Consider the following 20,000-nt stretch of genomic DNA (forward strand, 5'->3'; position numbering starts at 1 on the left):
CAAGGGCAGGGTGAGGGGAGGGTGAGAGCTGGCAAGGGCTGGGCAAAGGCGGGGCGAGAGTAACGGCGGGGCGTAGGCGGGGCGAGGACTGGGCGAGGGCGGGGCGAGGGCGGCGCCCGGGAAGGGCGAGAGCGGGGCAAGCGCTGGGTGCAGGCAGGGTGAGCGCGGGCCGAGGGCAGGGCACGAGGAAAGCGAGGGCGAGGGAGGAGCAAGGCAAGGGTGATGGGCGAGGACGGGGCAAGGGCAGGGCGAGGGCGGGGCAAAGGCAGCGCACGGGGAGGGCGAGAGCGGGGCAAGCGCTGGGCACGGGCAGAGTGAGGTCGGGGCGAGGGTAAGAGACACGCGCAGGCAGCGCGAGGGCAGGGCGTCTGCCCGTCGTGATAGCAGTTTTGAGTGTACATGTATGCAAAAGCGAATTTGTTTTTGTGACCCTTCCAGCCCGTGGGCGTGTGAGCTTGCCCCCCGCGCACTGGCCGGCGCTGATACCCTTCCCCCGCCACCCCTGGCCCTAGTCTGGGCGTGTGCGGTAGCGCTTGGGTGTGAGCAGACATGCATGTGTAACATGTGAATGTGACACACGATGCACATGAACATAAATGCAAATCAGTACAGGCGCAAATGTCTAGGCACCATCGGTATCGGCGATCATAAGTAAACGTTCGGCGTGTCCAACATCGTTACGGACCCATGCCATGGCGTAGCCAGACTGGCCACGCCACAACTACCAGTGCGCAAAGGCAGTTGCCATTCTTGCGTTCTGCGTTATACTATGATGCCCTCATCCACGGTGCTTCAACATGGAACTTAATCATGGTTCATAAAATAACCACCACCTACCCCTGTACATCTATCTTGAAATTACCTTTGCTACTTTACCGCCTTCTTAGATTGCGCAGCCCGTTTCTGGCGCTTGCGCTTCGCATCTTTCTTCAAGCGTTCTGCACGCTTCTCAGGTGCCTCGTTCGCGCGTGCCCACCGTTTCCGTTCAGCTTCTGGCGTTGAGGGCCCGTTGCGTGTGCACGATCTAGCAAAGATAGCGCCAGGGCCGGGGGTCGGCGCTGCAGCCGCGGCAGCAGGCACGCTTGCGCTGCTGGCTCCTGCCGCCGCAAAGCTGCACGAGGCGAGGGGAGGGAGTGCACAGCGCGCAGTCACGTCAACGCGGGCTGCGTGGCCGCACGTACACGACACGGGGCAGGAGGGAGGCAGGGGTGCAAAGCAGAGTCACGCTGTGCTGACGGAGCGAGCAGGGCAGCAAAGCAGGCGCAAGCATGCCTGACACACCTGCTTGGCGTTGCCGCGGTGGGCAGGCCCGGCGGGCCAGCGCCAGGGCCGGGGGTCGGCGCTGCAGCCGCGGCAGCAGGCACGCTTGCGCTGCTGGCTCCTGCCGCCGCAAAGCTGCACGAGGCGAGGGGAGGGAGTGCACAGCGCGCAGTCACGTCAACGCGGGCTGCGTGGCCGCACGTACACGACACGGGGCAGGAGGGAGGCAGGGGTGCAAAGCAGAGTCACGCTATGCTGACGGAGCGAGCAGGGCAGCAAAGCAGGCGCAAGCATGCCTGACACACCTGCTTGGCGTTGCCGCGGTGGGTAGGCCCGGCGGGCCAGCGCCAGGGCCGGGGGTCGGCGCTGCAGCCGCGGCAGCAGGCACGCTTGCGCTGCTGGCTCCTGCCGCCGCAAAGCTGCACGAGGCGAGGGGGGGAGTGCACAGCGCGCAGTCACGTCAACGCGGGCTGCGTGGCCGCACGTACACGACACGGGGCAGGAGGGAGGCAGGGGTGCAAAGCAGAGTCACGCTATGCTGACGGAGCGAGCAGGGCAGCAAAGCAGGCGCAAGCATGCCTGACACACCTGCTTGGCGTTGCCGCGGTGGGCAGGCCCGGCGGGCCAGCGCCAGGGCCGGGGGTCGGCGCTGCAGCCGTGGCAGCAGGCACGCTTGCGCTGCTGGCTCCTGCCGCCGCAAAGCTGCACGAGGCGAGGGGAGGGAGTGCACAGCGCGCAGTCACGTCAACGCGGGCTGCGTGGCCGCACGTACACGACACGGGGCAGGAGGGAGGCAGGGGTGCAAAGCAGAGTCACGCTGTGCTGACGGAGCGAGCAGGGCAGCAAAGCAGGCGCAAGCATGCCTGACACACCTGCTTGGCGTTGCCGCGGTGGGCAGGCCCGGCGGGCCAGCGCCAGGGCCGGGGGTCGGCGCTGCAGCCGCGGCAGCAGGCACGCTTGCGCTGCTGGCTCCTGCCGCCGCAAAGCTGCACGAGGCGAGGGGAGGGAGTGCACAGCGCGCAGTCACGTCAACGCGGGCTGCGTGGCCGCACGTACACGACACGGGGCAGGAGGGAGGCAGGGGTGCAAAGCAGAGTCACGCTGTGCTGACGGAGCGAGCAGGGCAGCAAAGCAGGCGCAAGCATGCCTGACACACCTGCTTGGCGTTGCCGCGGTGGGCAGGCCCGGCGGGCCAGCGCCAGGGCCGGGGGTCGGCGCTGCAGCCGCGGCAGCAGGCACGCTTGCGCTGCTGGCTCCTGCCGCCGCAAAGCTGCACGAGGCGAGGGGAGGGAGTGCACAGCGCGCAGTCACGTCAACGCGGGCTGCGTGGCCGCACGTACACGACACGGGGCAGGAGGGAGGCAGGGGTGCAAAGCAGAGTCACGCTGTGCTGACGGAGCGAGCAGGGCAGCAAAGCAGGCGCAAGCATGCCTGACACACCTGCTTGGCGTTGCCGCGGTGGGCAGGCCCGGCGGGCCAGCGCCAGGGCCGGGGGTCGGCGCTGCAGCCGCGGCAGCAGGCACGCTTGCGCTGCTGGCTCCTGCCGCCGCAAAGCTGCACGAGGCGAGGGGAGGGAGTGCACAGCGCGCAGTCACGTCAACGCGGGCTGCGTGGCCGCACGTACACGACACGGGGCAGGAGGGAGGCAGGGGTGCAAAGCAGAGTCACGCTATGCTGACGGAGCGAGCAGGGCAGCAAAGCAGGCGCAAGCATGCCTGACACACCTGCTTGGCGTTGCCGCGGTGGGTAGGCCCGGCGGGCCAGCGCCAGGGCCGGGGGTCGGCGCTGCAGCCGCGGCAGCAGGCACGCTTGCGCTGCTGGCTCCTGCCGCCGCAAAGCTGCACGAGGCGAGGGGGGGAGTGCACAGCGCGCAGTCACGTCAACGCGGGCTGCGTGGCCGCACGTACACGACACGGGGCAGGAGGGAGGCAGGGGTGCAAAGCAGAGTCACGCTATGCTGACGGAGCGAGCAGGGCAGCAAAGCAGGCGCAAGCATGCCTGACACACCTGCTTGGCGTTGCCGCGGTGGGCAGGCCCGGCGGGCCAGCGCCAGGGCCGGGGGTCGGCGCTGCAGCCGTGGCAGCAGGCACGCTTGCGCTGCTGGCTCCTGCCGCCGCAAAGCTGCACGAGGCGAGGGGAGGGAGTGCACAGCGCGCAGTCACGTCAACGCGGGCTGCGTGGCCGCACGTACACGACACGGGGCAGGAGGGAGGCAGGGGTGCAAAGCAGAGTCACGCTGTGCTGACGGAGCGAGCAGGGCAGCAAAGCAGGCGCAAGCATGCCTGACACACCTGCTTGGCGTTGCCGCGGTGGGCAGGCCCGGCGGGCCAGCGCCAGGGCCGGGGGTCGGCGCTGCAGCCGCGGCAGCAGGCACGCTTGCGCTGCTGGCTCCTGCCGCCGCAAAGCTGCACGAGGCGAGGGGAGGGAGTGCACAGCGCGCAGTCACGTCAACGCGGGCTGCGTGGCCGCACGTACACGACACGGGGCAGGAGGGAGGCAGGGGTGCAAAGCAGAGTCACGCTGTGCTGACGGAGCGAGCAGGGCAGCAAAGCAGGCGCAAGCATGCCTGACACACCTGCTTGGCGTTGCCGCGGTGGGCAGGCCCGGCGGGCCAGCGCCAGGGCCGGGGGTCGGCGCTGCAGCCGCGGCAGCAGGCACGCTTGCGCTGCTGGCTCCTGCCGCCGCAAAGCTGCACGAGGCGAGGGGAGGGAGTGCACAGCGCGCAGTCACGTCAACGCGGGCTGCGTGGCCGCACGTACACGACACGGGGCAGGAGGGAGGCAGGGGTGCAAAGCAGAGTCACGCTGTGCTGACGGAGCGAGCAGGGCAGCAAAGCAGGCGCAAGCATGCCTGACACACCTGCTTGGCGTTGCCGCGGTGGGCAGGCCCGGCGGGCCAGCGCCAGGGCCGGGGGTCGGCGCTGCAGCCGCGGCAGCAGGCACGCTTGCGCTGCTGGCTCCTGCCGCCGCAAAGCTGCACGAGGCGAGGGGAGGGAGTGCACAGCGCGCAGTCACGTCAACGCGGGCTGCGTGGCCGCACGTACACGACACGGGGCAGGAGGGAGGCAGGGGTGCAAAGCAGAGTCACGCTATGCTGACGGAGCGAGCAGGGCAGCAAAGCAGGCGCAAGCATGCCTGACACACCTGCTTGGCGTTGCCGCGGTGGGTAGGCCCGGCGGGCCAGCGCCAGGGCCGGGGGTCGGCGCTGCAGCCGCGGCAGCAGGCACGCTTGCGCTGCTGGCTCCTGCCGCCGCAAAGCTGCACGAGGCGAGGGGGGGGAGTGCACAGCGCGCAGTCACGTCAACGCGGGCTGCGTGGCCGCACGTACACGACACGGGGCAGGAGGGAGGCAGGGGTGCAAAGCAGAGTCACGCTGTGCTGACGGAGCGAGCAGGGCAGCAAAGCAGGCGCAAGCATGCCTGACACACCTGCTTGGCGTTGCCGCGGTGGGCAGGCCCGGCGGGCCAGCGCCAGGGCCGGGGGTCGGCGCTGCAGCCGTGGCAGCAGGCACGCTTGCGCTGCTGGCTCCTGCCGCCGCAAAGCTGCACGAGGCGAGGGGAGGGAGTGCACAGCGCGCAGTCACGTCAACGCGGGCTGCGTGGCCGCACGTACACGACACGGGGCAGGAGGGAGGCAGGGGTGCAAAGCAGAGTCACGCTATGCTGACGGAGCGAGCAGGGCAGCAAAGCAGGCGCAAGCATGCCTGACACACCTGCTTGGCGTTGCCGCGGTGGGTAGGCCCGGCGGGCCAGCGCCAGGGCCGGGGGTCGGCGCTGCAGCCGCGGCAGCAGGCACGCTTGCGCTGCTGGCTCCTGCCGCCGCAAAGCTGCACGAGGCGAGGGGGGGGAGTGCACAGCGCGCAGTCACGTCAACGCGGGCTGCGTGGCCGCACGTACACGACACGGGGCAGGAGGGAGGCAGGGGTGCAAAGCAGAGTCACGCTATGCTGACGGAGCGAGCAGGGCAGCAAAGCAGGCGCAAGCATGCCTGACACACCTGCTTGGCGTTGCCGCGGTGGGCAGGCCCGGCGGGCCAGCGCCAGGGCCGGGGGTCGGCGCTGCAGCCGTGGCAGCAGGCACGCTTGCGCTGCTGGCTCCTGCCGCCGCAAAGCTGCACGAGGCGAGGGGAGGGAGTGCACAGCGCGCAGTCACGTCAACGCGGGCTGCGTGGCCGCACGTACACGACACGGGGCAGGAGGGAGGCAGGGGTGCAAAGCAGAGTCACGCTGTGCTGACGGAGCGAGCAGGGCAGCAAAGCAGGCGCAAGCATGCCTGACACACCTGCTTGGCGTTGCCGCGGTGGGCAGGCCCGGCGGGCCAGCGCCAGGGCCGGGGGTCGGCGCTGCAGCCGCGGCAGCAGGCACGCTTGCGCTGCTGGCTCCTGCCGCCGCAAAGCTGCACGAGGCGAGGGGAGGGAGTGCACAGCGCGCAGTCACGTCAACGCGGGCTGCGTGGCCGCACGTACACGACACGGGGCAGGAGGGAGGCAGGGGTGCAAAGCAGAGTCACGCTATGCTGACGGAGCGAGCAGGGCAGCAAAGCAGGCGCAAGCATGCCTGACACACCTGCTTGGCGTTGCCGCGGTGGGTAGGCCCGGCGGGCCAGCGCCAGGGCCGGGGGTCGGCGCTGCAGCCGCGGCAGCAGGCACGCTTGCGCTGCTGGCTCCTGCCGCCGCAAAGCTGCACGAGGCGAGGGGGGGGAGTGCACAGCGCGCAGTCACGTCAACGCGGGCTGCGTGGCCGCACGTACACGACACGGGGCAGGAGGGAGGCAGGGGTGCAAAGCAGAGTCACGCTGTGCTGACGGAGCGAGCAGGGCAGCAAAGCAGGCGCAAGCATGCCTGACACACCTGCTTGGCGTTGCCGCGGTGGGCAGGCCCGGCGGGCCAGCGCCAGGGCCGGGGGTCGGCGCTGCAGCCGTGGCAGCAGGCACGCTTGCGCTGCTGGCTCCTGCCGCCGCAAAGCTGCACGAGGCGAGGGGAGGGAGTGCACAGCGCGCAGTCACGTCAACGCGGGCTGCGTGGCCGCACGTACACGACACGGGGCAGGAGGGAGGCAGGGGTGCAAAGCAGAGTCACGCTGTGCTGACGGAGCGAGCAGGGCAGCAAAGCAGGCGCAAGCATGCCTGACACACCTGCTTGGCGTTGCCGCGGTGGGCAGGCCCGGCGGGCCAGCGCCAGGGCCGGGGGTCGGCGCTGCAGCCGCGGCAGCAGGCACGCTTGCGCTGCTGGCTCCTGCCGCCGCAAAGCTGCACGAGGCGAGGGGAGGGAGTGCACAGCGCGCAGTCACGTCAACGCGGGCTGCGTGGCCGCACGTACACGACACGGGGCAGGAGGGAGGCAGGGGTGCAAAGCAGAGTCACGCTGTGCTGACGGAGCGAGCAGGGCAGCAAAGCAGGCGCAAGCATGCCTGACACACCTTGGTCCTGTTGCGCTTCCTTCACCAGAGCTGCTGATTGATGTCACAATCACCAGGCGGTGCGGAGTGTGGACGCTGACCTTGCACTCCACAGGCTTGAACGTGCGGATTGCGTTGCGCAGCTCCTGAACACTTGCCGTGGACACGTGGGGCATGCCCCCTAAGGACACACTATCGTCCAGGATGGCCGCCACACAGCTGCCTCCACCAGGGAAGTTTAACCTGACTGGGAATGCTGGCGTATGCCCGTGCTTGTCAGATTGTGCGTGCCCACCAAAGCATTCGTATCCACCAGGTTGGTACACGTTTGGACGACGGCACTCTGGCTTCTGGCATACGCGCGACCACGGCGGGGCGTCCTTGACAGTTTCCAGTGTGCACCTTCAGTTTTCAAAAGGTACACCCGGATGAGCTCGGTGCACCGACTTGCGGCACCGACTTGCGGCATGTGTAACACGCTTACGGTTGGTTGGTAAAATTTAGGGGGGGGCCTTGCGTGCTCAATTTGATCTCCATTGTCTCGCTGGTGACAATCGGGCCCTTGTAGCCTTCCTTGCGATACTGCTTCAGGTTCTCCGCATGCTTCTTGTTAGCTTCCGCCTTCTCCTCGAACGTCATGCCAGCGCGCTTCTGCCGCTTCCTGGCTGCATCCTTCTTCTGACGCTCATTGCGCTGCTCGACTGATTCATTTGCACGCTCTTTCCGTTTTCGGTCAGCACTTTCCGATAAAACGTAGGAGTCTGCGCGTATTCGAAGTGCCATGTTGCTGGCAAAAGGCTACGTTATCGCGGGATAGACGCCCGAATCTACTTCAGTCGATTTGCGTATAGAATATGTGTGTATGTGCATACGTTGCGTTCAAGAGAAGGACCACATCCGGGCACAGCGAGCTATTGCCTGGCAGCCGACAAAATGCTTCGGCGCTGCAGGTTTCCTCACCTCAGTTTAAAGCAATACATAGTGCAGTACTAGTCATGCTACGGAAGCTATGGGCATCCTTTTGCTCAGCAACGCTCTGACTGTCGGGCGCCCTGCGCGTTCGCGTTTTGCGCGTCCACTGCCTGGCTTGCAATGACCATGTAAACATGCCATATTGTGGCTGCAATTTATTGTGCAACGTGAAGCCTCGCGCGCGCTAAGGCTTCAGACCTGGCACGCAACTTCCTGCTGCGCTCGTGTTTGCCAGAGTTTCGCGAGACTTGCAACATACACAGGGAGCAACACCGGAAATTGCACCGGATAAATGTCGATTTATCTGAGCGCATGGGGCAACGCTTCTACCGTAGCTTTCTTGCGCAAACTGAAGGCTATTCTTTAGTAAAACAGCGTGCTCATTTCAATTCGAAGCGCAAGAAGCTCCAACCATGACTTCTCCCTCTGCTGTTCTCCGTGGCCTGCGTTCCGCGAATTTGTCGCTACGCCCTGGCGAGGGCCAGACCGTTAATGTTAAGCTTCTCGGCCGCATCGTGGAGGCTGTGGACTATGAGCCGGAGGTCGTCGGGCTGTGCCCTCCAGAGTGGGACAAGCAACGTGAGGCCGTTCACCTGATCGTCGTGTTCGAGGATGACCCCGAGACCTTCTACACGGTGAGCCGGCTGAGAACGCGAGGGTGAAATGCGGTCGCCAGATTTGTTGCCTTGTTCATGAAGCGTCCATGATGAACTCAGGACTATTCGAGTGTTAACAGAGACTTAACACCGATCACCGGTTTAACGTGCCCTGCTCGCGCTGCTCAACATGCAGGTCATGGTGTACCAGGTGCAGCACTTTGCAAACCGCGAAGACTTGAAACGTGGCAACTACATCCTGCTTGTGCGCCCATTTGCGCTACTAGCAGCAGAGGAGGTCATGTCGTGGAAGCCAGCGGGCACGTCCGACACCTGCCTCGGTGTGGACTGCTGCCTGGACCGTCCTCGCGTTCTGTCACCGGGCGCCGCTGCCGAGGAGTTCCCGCACCTGCTGATTGATGACGCGCGCCTCGTCATCAACAGCACGCCCCTGACCCAGATGCAGCCCAAGGCGGGATTCACGGGGGTCATGTGGGTGGAGACGGTGGAGGAGTCGAGCGTGTGGGACGGGAGCGCGGTCGTCACGGTGGTAACGGGAGTTGATGGCACCTCCAGCGCCCAGCTGCTCATCATGCCCAGCTACGACAGCGCCTACGAAGTCAAAATTAAGAAGCATATGCCGCTGTTTGTCTACTGCGCGATGTGCACCGCAACACACTATGGGGCGTCGGGCTTTCGCCTGCAGCTGCGCCCGGGCCCCTGCTCCTACTTCTCCCAGCGGCGTGACACCATCATTGACCGCTGCGGCTTGACCACATACAACACCGCCTGCAACGTGTGGTCGGCATCAGCTGTCGCTCTGGACAACCCCTGCCGGGTGAGTGTAACTTACTCCCGATATCGCCATAATTCGACTGCAACTGCTGCGACTGTCTCGCCTGATGTGCATTCCTCAACCTGCCCTGTAACTTGCGCTGAGCAAACGTCCAACCGCCATTGCCTACTTGCACAGGTTACAGCAGACCACTTCCCGCTGCTCAACCACGGCATTGGTGACGTCCTGGACTACGCGGCATCGGCACCACAGGCCAGCGTGAATGTGGTGCTGAGCGGCACCATCCACGCCGTGGGGCCGGCCTTCCGCACCAGCTGCGGATTTGTGGACCTGCGCTGCAGCCGTGGTTCACACACGGACCCGCACCGCTGCACCTTCATGGCCGGCAACACTCGTCAGACTACCTGCGACAAGTGCGGTGTGATTGACATTTCGGTAAGCGACATGCCGGCCGTGACGCTCGCTAGCCTACCTCGTCATAGTTCCATGATTATGCCCAACATGCTCGAAACTTAAGCGCTCATGTCATAAACAAATACTCCTGTGCTACCCGTATTGCACCATTCACAGGGCGCCACGTACAGCCTGCGCGTTGACATCATCGACGCCGACGGCAAGCGCCTGGAGAACGTCCGTGCCCTCACCGCCGCTGGCAACCGCATCTTCAACGTCGCGGACCCCATGGACTACTACGTGTCCACCTGCATCATGTCCACCGCGCAGCGGGAGCAACACGTGGCGCAGCTGCGGCAGCAGGTTATGGGGCGGAAGGGCATCTTCGCGCTGTGGCGCAACGGCAGCAAGTACTTCCTCTGCGACATCATCTTCGTGTCGGCGCCTACGCCCATCCTGCACAACCAACCATCAGGCCCTGGAACGCCTGGCAACTCTCCTGCTAAGAAGCCCCGCATGCGCTGAAGGTAGGCCTCGCATTCACTCATCATCCTCGCCGTAGTAGCACGCAACTATAGCGTCAATCTCCTCTTCCGATGCCCCTAGCGCTCGTGCCTCCACCTGCAGCTGCTCAATCAGCTGTGTTACCCGTTCCCAGTCAGCTACTGCCCGCCGCAGCTGCCCCAGCTTCATCTCGCGCTGATGCTGCTGATTGCTTGAACCGCCTGCGCCTGTGTTAGCAGCGGTTGCAGCTGCATCGCCACCGGCAGCTGCCCCCGCCGCACCCTGCACCGCACCTGCGGCAGCAGCCACTGCTCGACGCACCACCCGCCCCGACTGAGGATCCGCCTCCCACATGTCCCACACCTCCGCAGGGTCTTCCTCCTGAACCACCAAGTCGTCAAGCGCCGAAAGCTGGTGAGGCCGGGGCTGCGCGGTTAGCTCCGCGGATAGTACGCTCCGGGTTAGCTCCGCGGATACTGCCCGCCTCTCTCGCACCTGCTGCCGCACGACGTCCCACGCGCCCAGAACCGTGTCATCGAATAGGATCTCCACGGCGTTGTAGAGGGGTTCGCCGTTGAACAGCATGCGCTCCTCCGGCGTCCGAAACCGTCCGCCACCGCCACCAGTAAGGTGATCGCCGGTCACACCCCGCTCAAGGTCCTCAGCGGTGGGATACGCCGCCACCACTTCGTAGCCCAGCGTCCGCAGCACGCCCTTGGCATCCGCGCGGCCCGTGTCGAAGAACAGCTGAAAGGCGTGCAGCACCGTGAACTCCTGCGGCCATAGCACCGCCTTGTACCAGGCAGCAGCTCGCGCGTAGCTGACTCCCTGCCCCAGGCCAGGAGTCAGCCACGAGCTGTCCGGCACCCACAGCTCGCTGGAGATCATGTAGAACAGCACTTGCTCCACGGGCATGCGGTAGGGGCTCAGATGCTCCACGTAAAACGTGTGCAGGGAGTCACCGAAGTCCTTGCGGGTCAGCACCTTACGGTTGCCCCGGTACGACTGCGACACCACCTTGTACTCCACGAAAGCCCGCTGCAGCTCCTCATCTGACACGCCCTTGCGCACAAACTTGTAGTGCTGACGCCCGCTGTCCTTCTGGCAGTACCCCAACATTGCACCCCAGCGCTGCTCCCGAGCGAATGGCTTCACTGCAAAAACCGGCCGGTCCCGGGAGTCGCTGACACCCAACAACGCCCGCAGCAGCTCCTTCAGCCGCTTCGCGTATGCGTCGTTGGCTGGCCAGTTCAGCTTCATCACCGCCTGGATATGCCCCCGCTCGTTGCGAGTACCCCGCTCATACGCGGCAAACCCAGCCACTGCGTGCACTGCCATCCACCCGTACAGCAGGTCCAGCCATGCGTACGGCACATTCTGCTTCTGCAGCGAAAGCGTGATGCTCCACAGCGTCAGTGGAAACATCAGCGCGAAGCCCTGCTGCGGTGTACGCTGTCCCGGAGGTCCCCATTGCCCTGCTGCTGTTGCTGCTGTCTCGGCGTCAATAGCCTCCTGCTCCTCGGCTATTGCAGCGTCCACGTGCGCAGCAGCTGCTGCTAGCTCCTGCTCCTCAATGTTGTCCACTGCGTCCTCGCCTGCCTCCTCATCCTGCCGTGACCTGCCACGCCCACGCCCGCGCCCCCGACCACGCGGGCTCCCCACCCTACTCGCTGCTGCCGACCTCTCACCAGACCGCCCCCTGCCGCGACCGCTGCCACCTGCAGGCGCACGCCGCGGCAACGCTACAGTGGTGGCTGCTGCACCGGCCGCGGGAGCTGCTGTTGGCACGGCGGCTGCTGCAGCCATTGCTCCTCCTGCGGCTGCAATTGGAGCTGTGGCAGCAGCACGTGCAGCTGCAGGTGCAGTTGCCGGCGGCGTTGTGACGCCAGCGGCATCCAGGCCAGCTGGGCCATACGCGCCATAATGCGGGATCAGCCCGGCATTGGGCAACAGGGGCTGAGGGACTGCCGTGAGAGTTGGCTGGACCTGAACACCCGAAGGGCTTGTAGAAGATAGCGCATTAGGGTGGTTGCCAGAGTACTGCGCTGCAATCTGTAGCGCGCGGTTTCGCTGCTGGCTGTCAGCTGCTGACGGCCGGCCTCGACCGCGCTTCCTGGACAGGGTCGCTAGGGCTGCGGCCACATCCTCGGGCACCGCAGCTGGGAAATGAGAGCCAGCGGCAACGCCGACGGTAGAGTTATCAGGCCAGGGGTAGCCACGCATGCCTGCGTGAACATTTCCGTGTAAGCAAGTCAGTCATGGTATCAATCCTATATGTTCATTCGTGCATGTAGCAGTACAGACAAGCGCTTCCAACGGGGAACATTCCAGACACCAACACTGCTGCTGGTCACTGCGTGCCAGCCACATACCTGGAACCACCTCAGCACGCATGTCCGGAATGCCAACCGCTGCTGCAGCTCCGGGACTCATACTCGCCCCGCGTTGAATTTCCGCAGTGATCCGCTGCACATCGGCCGCGCTGGGACCGCCCGCCCCTGCGGCATCCGGCATCGCTGTGCCCGCCGAGAATCCCACCGCCTGCATAGCCGCAGCGCCTACATTTTCCAACGCGTTTCGCATTGCTGCACGCAGGCCAACCCGCTCCGGGCTGTCCGGAGCTCCTGCCGCCGACGCATCCATGCATCCGCCTGTGAACTGCTCACAACTCCCTAACAACCTAAGCTACTGCATGACGCGTACGTTGGCTAATTACATGCGACCGATGCGACGGGATATAAGCGGGCGACCTTGCATGGATAATTCGGCAATTTCCCGAAAATGGCCCATTTTCCTGCGCGACCTGGTGACATATATATACACATAGATTAGCACTGATCATATTTCTGCGCTGTAAAAGCACGTTTAACGTGCGGAGAGCGCTTGAATGTCACACGCTTTCGGGCGCCCGCCAAGCGGGTCCCACTCCAGGAAAAAGCGTGTCCCCAGGGAGGTGCCCACGGGATGGCACCAAAACCCCCTGGTAGATTGTCCTTCAAGGAAGCCGCCACGTCTACGGACTCATCTCGTCGTCATATCGGCGCCTATGGCTTGCTTATGCTTGAAGGACAATCTACCAAGGGGGTTTCACCGCGTGCCGTCCGGGGGGTGCGTTTCCCCAGCCAAACCCGCACGCCGAGGAGGCCAGGAGACGTCGCCCCGAGAAAAATGCAGAGCGGGATACAGACTCCGCCACTTAATATATATGTTACATGCAATCTGTTGGAGCAATAGCGCTTGACAGCAGGCTAAAACGTGCTCGTCGAGGCTCAAGTCGCGAAATTGACCGAAGCCAACATCCTACATAGGCGTTGTTTTTGGGCTTTATTGATTGCCGTCAACACAGATATATGCGTAGGTGTAGTTAGGCTACTGTCTGGCCTGGTATGGCGTGTCGTGGCGAACGCGACATTTAGATGTTCGAGGTCGGCCCCGGCTCGATTCAATGCCCCCGGGTTACTCTAATGACCTTATGTGTGGTATAAGATGCTATAGGAAAGGTATTGGGCTGGGGACACGACCGGCCCGTAGGGCCGTGCGCGAGTGGGACCCGCTTGGCGCCCGCTGCGCTCGTGTTTTGCCGGAATTGCGGGAGCCTTTGCGCCCGTTTTTACAGTATTTTATCGTTCTGCGCCGAGGGCGTGCGCGAAACCCGCGTGTGCGCTAAAAGCTGCAGAAAGTCTCGCCGCGACAGAGTCTCGCCCGCGCGACAGAGTCTCGCCGCCCGGCCGCCCGAGGGGTGCCCTAGGGGGTGTGTCTGTCCAGTGGTGTAGTCCTCCGCTCTGCTCTACGCTACGCTTCGAGGAGCTACGGCGAGGAGCTACGGCGACTTTGAACATGTAACAGTGGCCATACGCACCTCTGGCCCGCACCCAGCGGCCCTTCGGGGCTCACGCTTCTGCATGCTTGCAGCCTGTGCGCTTGTGTTCCTTTGTGTTCGCGTTCAGGACCGAGTGCATTCAAGCACATACGCAGCAGTGGCGCCCATGTGGCCGACGCGCAACGCATTCCATATTGCATACACTGTACAGCACCGTACCACAGTGTGCGGCATGTGCACTCAGGTGTACGGTATAACGGTAGCTCCGCCCTCCACCTCGCTCGATGACCACGTGTGCTACTTCGCTTGCCCCTGCTTGCCCCCCCCCCCACCGGCCCCACGCCACGCCACGCCCTCTACATGATACGGCACGGGGTCGCCGGCGCTCAGCAGTGCACTGCCAGGTCCCCCACCCCCACCCGCGGCCCCAGCTCCATCGCACGAGGTACCGGCCGCCACAGCTCGCGTCCAAGACCGCCTCCCTGTGGCGACGTTGACACACACCTCCCCTGAATACACCTCCTGGGCCTGTCCGCCGACTGCAACGCCAACAAGGCCAAAAAGGCAACTACCATCCAAGGCAAGCAGACGTTCTTCATATCTTGCTATCACCTCCGTGCCCTTGAGCCTGCCGCTTCAGGGGAGAACAAGCCGTGCGGCCAATGGGTCGTGGTGTGGAGCCAATTCTTGCTTCGTCATGTGTACGAACCCCGTCAGTCGACCGCCCCCCACACATGCCGGGTTTCCATTCACGAACGACTGGAGAATGCCCATACCTGTGAATGCGACCCACGCAACTGCCCCACGGAAGTCACAAGGCATACACTGTATGCACGCAGGCCGCGTGCCTTGACTGGTGCAGATGGCTCAGAAGGTCAGCTCCGCAGGCCCAGTCTCCTTCGGAAAGTAGTCCTGCGGTGCACCATGCATGTTTGGGAGGCGTGGATCGGTTCGGTACCCTGAGCACGCCGACCAGCGCTGTGCGAAGGGCAGCAGCAGGCGTCGCTCGCTGTGACCACCACCTCAACTCCATAAGCCACTGCCCGGTGCCCTTACACCGCGGGTGCCACCCGGTGCGGCGCACGCATACCTACCCAGTCAGCGCGTGCATGGCCTTGACGCTTCCCTCTGCCATGTGCTCTTACCCCCCTACCCAACACGGTGCTAAGCAAGGCCGCGCTGCAGCAACTGCGCCCGCCGCCGCCGCACACTCGCACCTGCAGGCAGCCCAGCCCACTGGCCACCGTCTTGAAGCGGCCGCGCAGCCGCTCCAGCGCATCCCACAGCGCCTCATTCTGCGGGCGTCACGCAAGTAGCAGTAGCGGCAGTAGCATTGCAGCAACAGCCACTTCAGCACCATAGTCACGTAGCAACAACCACAAGTCAGTACCGTAGCGACAGCTGTTGCTGCATCCCTAGTTTCTGGGCTTAGGCTGAGGATTAGCCTACGCTCCTTTCAACCCCGTGTAAGCTGACGCGCTGCTGCCTTCCGCCTCCCATCCTCCACATGTTCGCCACGGTGCCGGCGCTCGCAGGCTGGCGCCGATGCTGCTCTGGTACCCCGCTGGTGGGTATCCTACATCGTTGCGCTCTGTTTGCACTTAGCGGATTGGGTTTCCGCGCGCCGCGAGCCTGGGTGCCACTCGATGGTAAGCGACTTGTGGTCTGTGGTCTACTGTCTACATAGCCGAGAAGGAAAAGACTCAAGGGCGTCCACGACACAGGTCAAGGCCACACCTCTTCCGCGCTGAACGGGCTGGGCTGGCTCGGGTTCGGGTCCTCGACTTCCTTTGGGTTTCTCCCCCCTAGTTTAGCTAGTTTAGCTTGGTTTGGTTTAGTTTGGGCTGGTTTTAACAACCCCCGTCCCCAGTCCTGCCACCAGCGGGAGGCGCCGTCTGGCAGGAAGGCCTCAAGGACGAGCGCCGCTGCAGCATCCACATCGCGACGTCACCCACCCAACACAGCCTGGTGCACTCGGTGCCGGCGCCACGTCCACCCATGCCCACGCCCCTGCCCACCTGGGGGTCTGTGAGTGGGAAGGTCCGGAGCTGCTCCTCCAGCACCGCCAGCCCCCGCTCCTGCCGCTCCGGCACCAGCGCGGGATCCTGGGCCTGCACACAACGGACCAGCCCAACCCCAACGGCCGTGTCAGTGAAACCACTCATGCAGTATCATAATTGCGCGACATCACAGCTGTGATGGTGGAATATTCTGCCGCCTCGGTCGCGGCCGCTGCCGCCGGGCCGGGGTGTTTGCTGCCGCCCGCGGCGCACGCACCTGGAGGGCCCGCCACGTGCGGACACAGCCAGCATAGAAGCCCACCTCCTGGCCTGCAGCAGGGCCGGGTTGCAGACAATGGTAAATCTGAGGAGCTCAGTATCTTTACCGGCGTTGCTTTGGGCTTCCGACCTGTGCATGCGCCGTGTGCGGCGTCATACGAGCACCTGTCGACCACGCGCCCACACAGCAGCCTGTGACAGCCAAGGTGGCAGCACCCCTGCGGGGCACTGAGCACGGACTGACTCACCTATCTCGTAGCCCTTCTGCACGCCCAGCTCTCTCCCCTCCGCCAGTCCCGCAACCAAGCCATCTCTGTGTGTGACAGGTGCGCGGCCGTAGAGGCGTCAGGGGGCAGGGGGCCGAGCGGCCAGTGGGGCACACGCTGTAGGCGGCCCCAGCGCCGCCGTGCCCCCTACACCAGTGCCCCCTACCTGACACCGTCAGCTCTCCCCTGTTCAATGCTAGTCTCCTCCGCGCCCAGCGCCTCGCCGAAGAGGTCATCTACGCCATCGGACATCGTGCCTGAGCCGCTAAGCTGAGCGCGCCTTACATACAACACAGTATATTGACTCAGAAATTTCAGCGAAGTGGGTGCTGACTGCAGTGACGGCGTTGATTCAAGTGCAGACTGGCGCGACGATTCAGCTTTTGCAGTCGGCTGGCTACAACGCAAATCCTGTTTCGCGACGCTTAATGCCTATCTGCTATACATAGTGTTATACTAAGCAAGCCATATAAAAACGAACGCAAGGATTGTTGCATTCTCCACATAATTCAGACTAAACCCTTGGCTTCTGGTTCCACGCTTGCAACCAAACTTGTCTAGCAATGAATCAATAGGTTTGCAGCATGTCAAACGTAACCTCGGCACTTGCCGCGTGCGCACCATCATCAATACTCTCTATCACCGCTGCAAATGCCTGCACAGCAGCAGTACCAACGCTTTCTGCTGCAGCCCGACTGATCACTAAGCCCGGCACGGCTCTTGGGTCAGGCACTTGTCAAGCGGATGCTCGCGATGTGGCGGCTTTGCTCGCTCACCGGGCGCACTCGACAGCGCGCGCTGCCGTAGGTGGTGGCGCTGAAGAGGCGCCTCGGGAAGGGTCCGCGGTTGCCGGTGGCAGCAGCTCGGATCAGCGCCTCGTGGCCAACGTCAGCGGTGCACGACAGCAGGCGTCATGCACGGCAAATGCTGCACCAGTAGAGACACAAGGTCTCACCGCCGCCGGCGCTTGTGGCAGCTTGCCCGCACCACCTCCCATTTTTAATGAGACGCAGCTGCGCAGCGTTGCCACCGCCACCAGTGCCATTGCCGCCAGCGGCCGCGGCAGCAGCCTGGCCTGCAGAGCATTCGGTGGCCCAAACACCGCCACCAGCACCGGCGGGCCCGCGGTGGGCGGCAGTAGCTTCTCCGGCCGCCCGGGGGGCCTGCTGTGGCCGGACCGGCGCAATAGGGTCGGCCACACGCCTCAGCCGCTAGCCGTGTCTGACCGCCGGGGTCTAGCCGCAGCAGGCGGCCGGGCATCGCTGCTCCATGCCCTCGGGCTGTTGCCGGCGGCCGGCGGCGTCGGAGCACCAACAGCACTAGCAACTGCGATGGCGGCGGCAGCAGCTCCCGCCGCGTTGCCCTGGCCCGCGGCGTGTCGCGCGGCCTTCGCCTCCAGCGCTCACGCCGCCGTCGCGCGGCGCCGCGGCGAGGAGTTGGAGGGCGGAGGCGAGGGTCGGGCTGCTGGGACCGGCGCGGCCGGCGGCGCTGTCAGCTCGGCCACTGACACGTGGTTGCCGGAGCCCCTGGCGGCGGCAGCGGCCGGCGGCGGCGGCGGCGGCAGTGCCAGTGGCGGTGGCGGTAGCAGCGGCGGCCCGCAGTCGCGTGCGCTGCAGGCCCCCGCTCATGCATACGTGGGGCGGGACGGGCCGCAGGGGCTCATGGAGGAGCTGGCGGCGGCGGCGGCGGCCTCCAGCTCGCCCTACATACAGCAGGCGCTCAGGCAGCTAGCCGCCGGCGGGGGCGGCAGCGGGGGCACGCGGGCGCCGGCAGGGGCGGGCGCAGCGGCGCCGGCAGCGCTTAAGGCAGCAGCGCCTTCGAATGGGGGGCGACAGGACTCGGACTCGGGCGCGGCGTCTGATGCACTGCTGCGCGAGGTGTTGGCTGTGGCGGGATCCGTGCAGTCCCGGGGGTTTCGAGCGGCGCTGCAGGCGGTGGTGGGGAAGGAGGGCATGCCAAAACTCAAGCCCAAGCCCAAGCGGGTCACGTCCACGGGGCGCAAGGCGACGGAGCCGGCAAAAGCGGCCGGCGCGGCGGCGGCACCGGCAACAGTCCCAGCAGCACCCGCGGAAGCAGCAGTAGCGCCAGCACCGGCACCGGCATCAGGGCCAGCATCAGCAGCTGGGGCGTTGTTGCCCGAGGCGGCCAGCGGGGCTGAGGGCTCAGGCGCCTCGCCGGCGCCGAAGCGGCGGAAGCGGCAGACCGCGTCGACAGCGTCGACAGCGTCGGCGGCATCGGACACGGCCGCGGCGGCTTCACACGAGGTGGCGCTGGCTGCGGCGGTAGGGCAGGACTCGCCGGGGGGGCCCGGGAGTGCCGCTGGCGCGGTTGCCGGCAAGCGGCCTCGCGGCCGGCCGAAGAAGGACGCCCCACCAAGTGCAGCCAGGGTGGCGGCGGCGGCGACAGCGGCAGAAGCTGCGGCGGAGCGCGCCGCGGCGGCGGCGGAGGAGGCCGCTGCACAGCAGGCCGCCGCAGAGCGGGAGCTATCCAGTAGCAGCAGCGGCAACGGCCCGCGCCCCAGCTTCGGCAGTAGCGTCTTAAGTCCGGTGCCGCCTCCGGAGTCGGACCCGCGCTACGTGTCGATGGCTGACGCGGACGCGCTGCAGCCCGGCAACTCGCTGTACGTGGGGCGGCTGGTGGAGTGGCACGCCGCGCACGTGGACGCGGTGCTGGCGGCGCCGGCGCGCACGCCCGGCCTGCCGCCGCCCTCCCTGCAGGACTTCCAGCTGCAGCTCAACCTGGAGGCCAGGTGCAGGTGAGGGCCGAAGCGCGAGCGTGTGTGCATGCGTGTGTGTGAAAACGGAACGGAAGCCCGCCCAGACGACGCCGGAGTGTGTGTGTGTGTGTGTGTGTGTGTGTGTGTGTGTGTGTGTGTGTGTGTGTGTGTGTGTGTGTGTGTGTGTGTGCGTGTGTGTGTGTGTGTGTCCACGCGTCCAGCCAGACCACCAAGTGCACTGCATGCTCCCTCGGTGCCGCCCGCGCGCCGTGCTGCCCTCCCCCCTCGCCCATGCCCCCCTCAGTCTTCAGTGCATCCTGTACCGCTTTTCCAACCATCTGTGCCCTCCTCCCCCCCTCAGGAACCTTGCGGTGGAGCAGTATCGGCGCGAGCAGGAGGCGCTGGTGGCGCGGGGCGCGGTGGAGGGGGCGCTGCCGGCGCGGCGGCTGACGGAGGCGTGGCTGCCGCGACTGACGGCGGCGCTGACGGCGCGGTTCAACCAGGTGGGGACAGCGGAGGGAGGGCGCGTGTGCGTGTTGAGGGGAGCAGGAGGGAGGGATAATGCGTGGGTGTGTGTGCGTGTTAACTAAACAACAAAATGAAGCGCGTGTGTTTGTGTGTGTTTAGGGCAAAAGACGTATATGAGTTGTTTGTATTTATCTACCTGCAAAGCGGCGGGCGGCGCTGTGGCGGATCCCTGGTACCTCCACCGGCACCCGCAGCAAGTCCCGCGGTCTGAGGCTTACCCCCTCCCGTTGCTATATATGTGTGTTAAAGCACGGAATATGTGTGTGTACTTGTGTGTCCTTCCTGGCTGCCAGTTCGCCGCCCTTCAAGACCCGGCCAAGCAGCAAAGGCGCCGCGGCAGTGCCGCCACCTCCACCATCAACCTGCGCAAGGGCAGCGGCAGCGGCAGCGGCGGCAAGGGGCGCAGCTACGTGCCACTGGAGCAAGCGCTGAAGATGATGGACAGCGTCGGAGCGGGCGCCGCCAACAAGAGCTCT

The 20,000-nt window shown here is 65.3% G+C and overlaps 3 protein-coding genes across 3 annotated transcripts in view; 2 read left to right on the top strand and 1 right to left on the bottom strand.

The window, feature by feature from the left end:
* The first annotated feature begins 7,659 nt into the window (after window positions 1-7,659).
* CHLRE_02g075500v5 (uncharacterized protein) lies at window positions 7,660-12,177 on the top strand. The gene is made up of 6 exons (XM_001701581.2): window positions 7,660-8,261; window positions 8,419-9,060; window positions 9,196-9,453; window positions 9,589-9,938; window positions 10,287-10,329; window positions 11,640-12,177. Exons 1-4 carry the CDS (start codon window positions 8,040-8,042, stop codon window positions 9,934-9,936), a joined length of 1,470 nt encoding a protein of 489 aa, XP_001701633.2. The 5' UTR covers window positions 7,660-8,039; the 3' UTR covers window positions 9,937-9,938; window positions 10,287-10,329; window positions 11,640-12,177.
* Window positions 12,178-13,743: 1,566 nt separating this feature from the next.
* CHLRE_02g075550v5 (uncharacterized protein) lies at window positions 13,744-16,729 on the bottom strand. The gene is made up of 6 exons (XM_001701786.2): window positions 16,447-16,729; window positions 16,263-16,327; window positions 16,013-16,065; window positions 15,754-15,846; window positions 14,953-15,030; window positions 13,744-14,647 (listed from the first exon to the last, which is right to left on the bottom strand). The coding sequence occupies exons 1-6, from the start codon at window positions 16,530-16,532 to the stop codon at window positions 14,603-14,605; spliced, it is 420 nt and encodes a 139-aa protein (XP_001701838.1). The 5' UTR covers window positions 16,533-16,729; the 3' UTR covers window positions 13,744-14,602.
* A 100-nt stretch (window positions 16,730-16,829) lies between these two features.
* CHLRE_02g075600v5 (uncharacterized protein) overlaps window positions 16,830-20,000 on the top strand; it is a 15,232-nt gene continuing 12,061 nt past the window's right edge. Inside the window, exons 1-3 of the mRNA XM_043059143.1 lie at window positions 16,830-19,035; window positions 19,358-19,499; window positions 19,818-20,000. The exon at window positions 19,818-20,000 is cut by the window's right edge and continues 256 nt beyond it. Coding sequence (XP_042926777.1) covers window positions 16,865-19,035; window positions 19,358-19,499; window positions 19,818-20,000 — 2,496 coding nt within the window. The 5' untranslated portion in view covers window positions 16,830-16,864. The remainder of the gene's footprint in view (window positions 19,036-19,357; window positions 19,500-19,817) is intronic.

Source organism: Chlamydomonas reinhardtii, chromosome 2, assembly GCF_000002595.2.
Source record: "Chlamydomonas reinhardtii strain CC-503 cw92 mt+ chromosome 2, whole genome shotgun sequence".
Taxonomy (NCBI): Eukaryota; Viridiplantae; Chlorophyta; class Chlorophyceae; order Chlamydomonadales; family Chlamydomonadaceae; genus Chlamydomonas; species Chlamydomonas reinhardtii.

Excerpts from the sequence above, each read along its gene's own strand:
- CHLRE_02g075550v5 (XM_001701786.2), bottom strand. The coding sequence starts at position 16,532 with ATGTCCGATGGCGTAGATGACCTCTTCGGCGAGGCGCTGGGCGCGGAG. Across the intron at positions 15,847-16,012 it reads GCACGTGGCGGGCCCTCCAG|GCCCAGGATCCCGCGCTGGT; the intron begins GTGCGTGCGCCG and ends CGTTGTGTGCAG. Across the intron at positions 15,031-15,753 it reads TCCCACTCACAGACCCCCAG|AATGAGGCGCTGTGGGATGC; the intron begins GTGGGCAGGGGC and ends TGACGCCCGCAG.
- CHLRE_02g075500v5 (XM_001701581.2), top strand. The coding sequence starts at position 8,040 with ATGACTTCTCCCTCTGCTGTTCTCCGTGGCCTGCGTTCCGCGAATTTG. Across the intron at positions 8,262-8,418 it reads ACCCCGAGACCTTCTACACG|GTCATGGTGTACCAGGTGCA; the intron begins GTGAGCCGGCTG and ends CTCAACATGCAG. Across the intron at positions 9,061-9,195 it reads CTCTGGACAACCCCTGCCGG|GTTACAGCAGACCACTTCCC; the intron begins GTGAGTGTAACT and ends CTACTTGCACAG.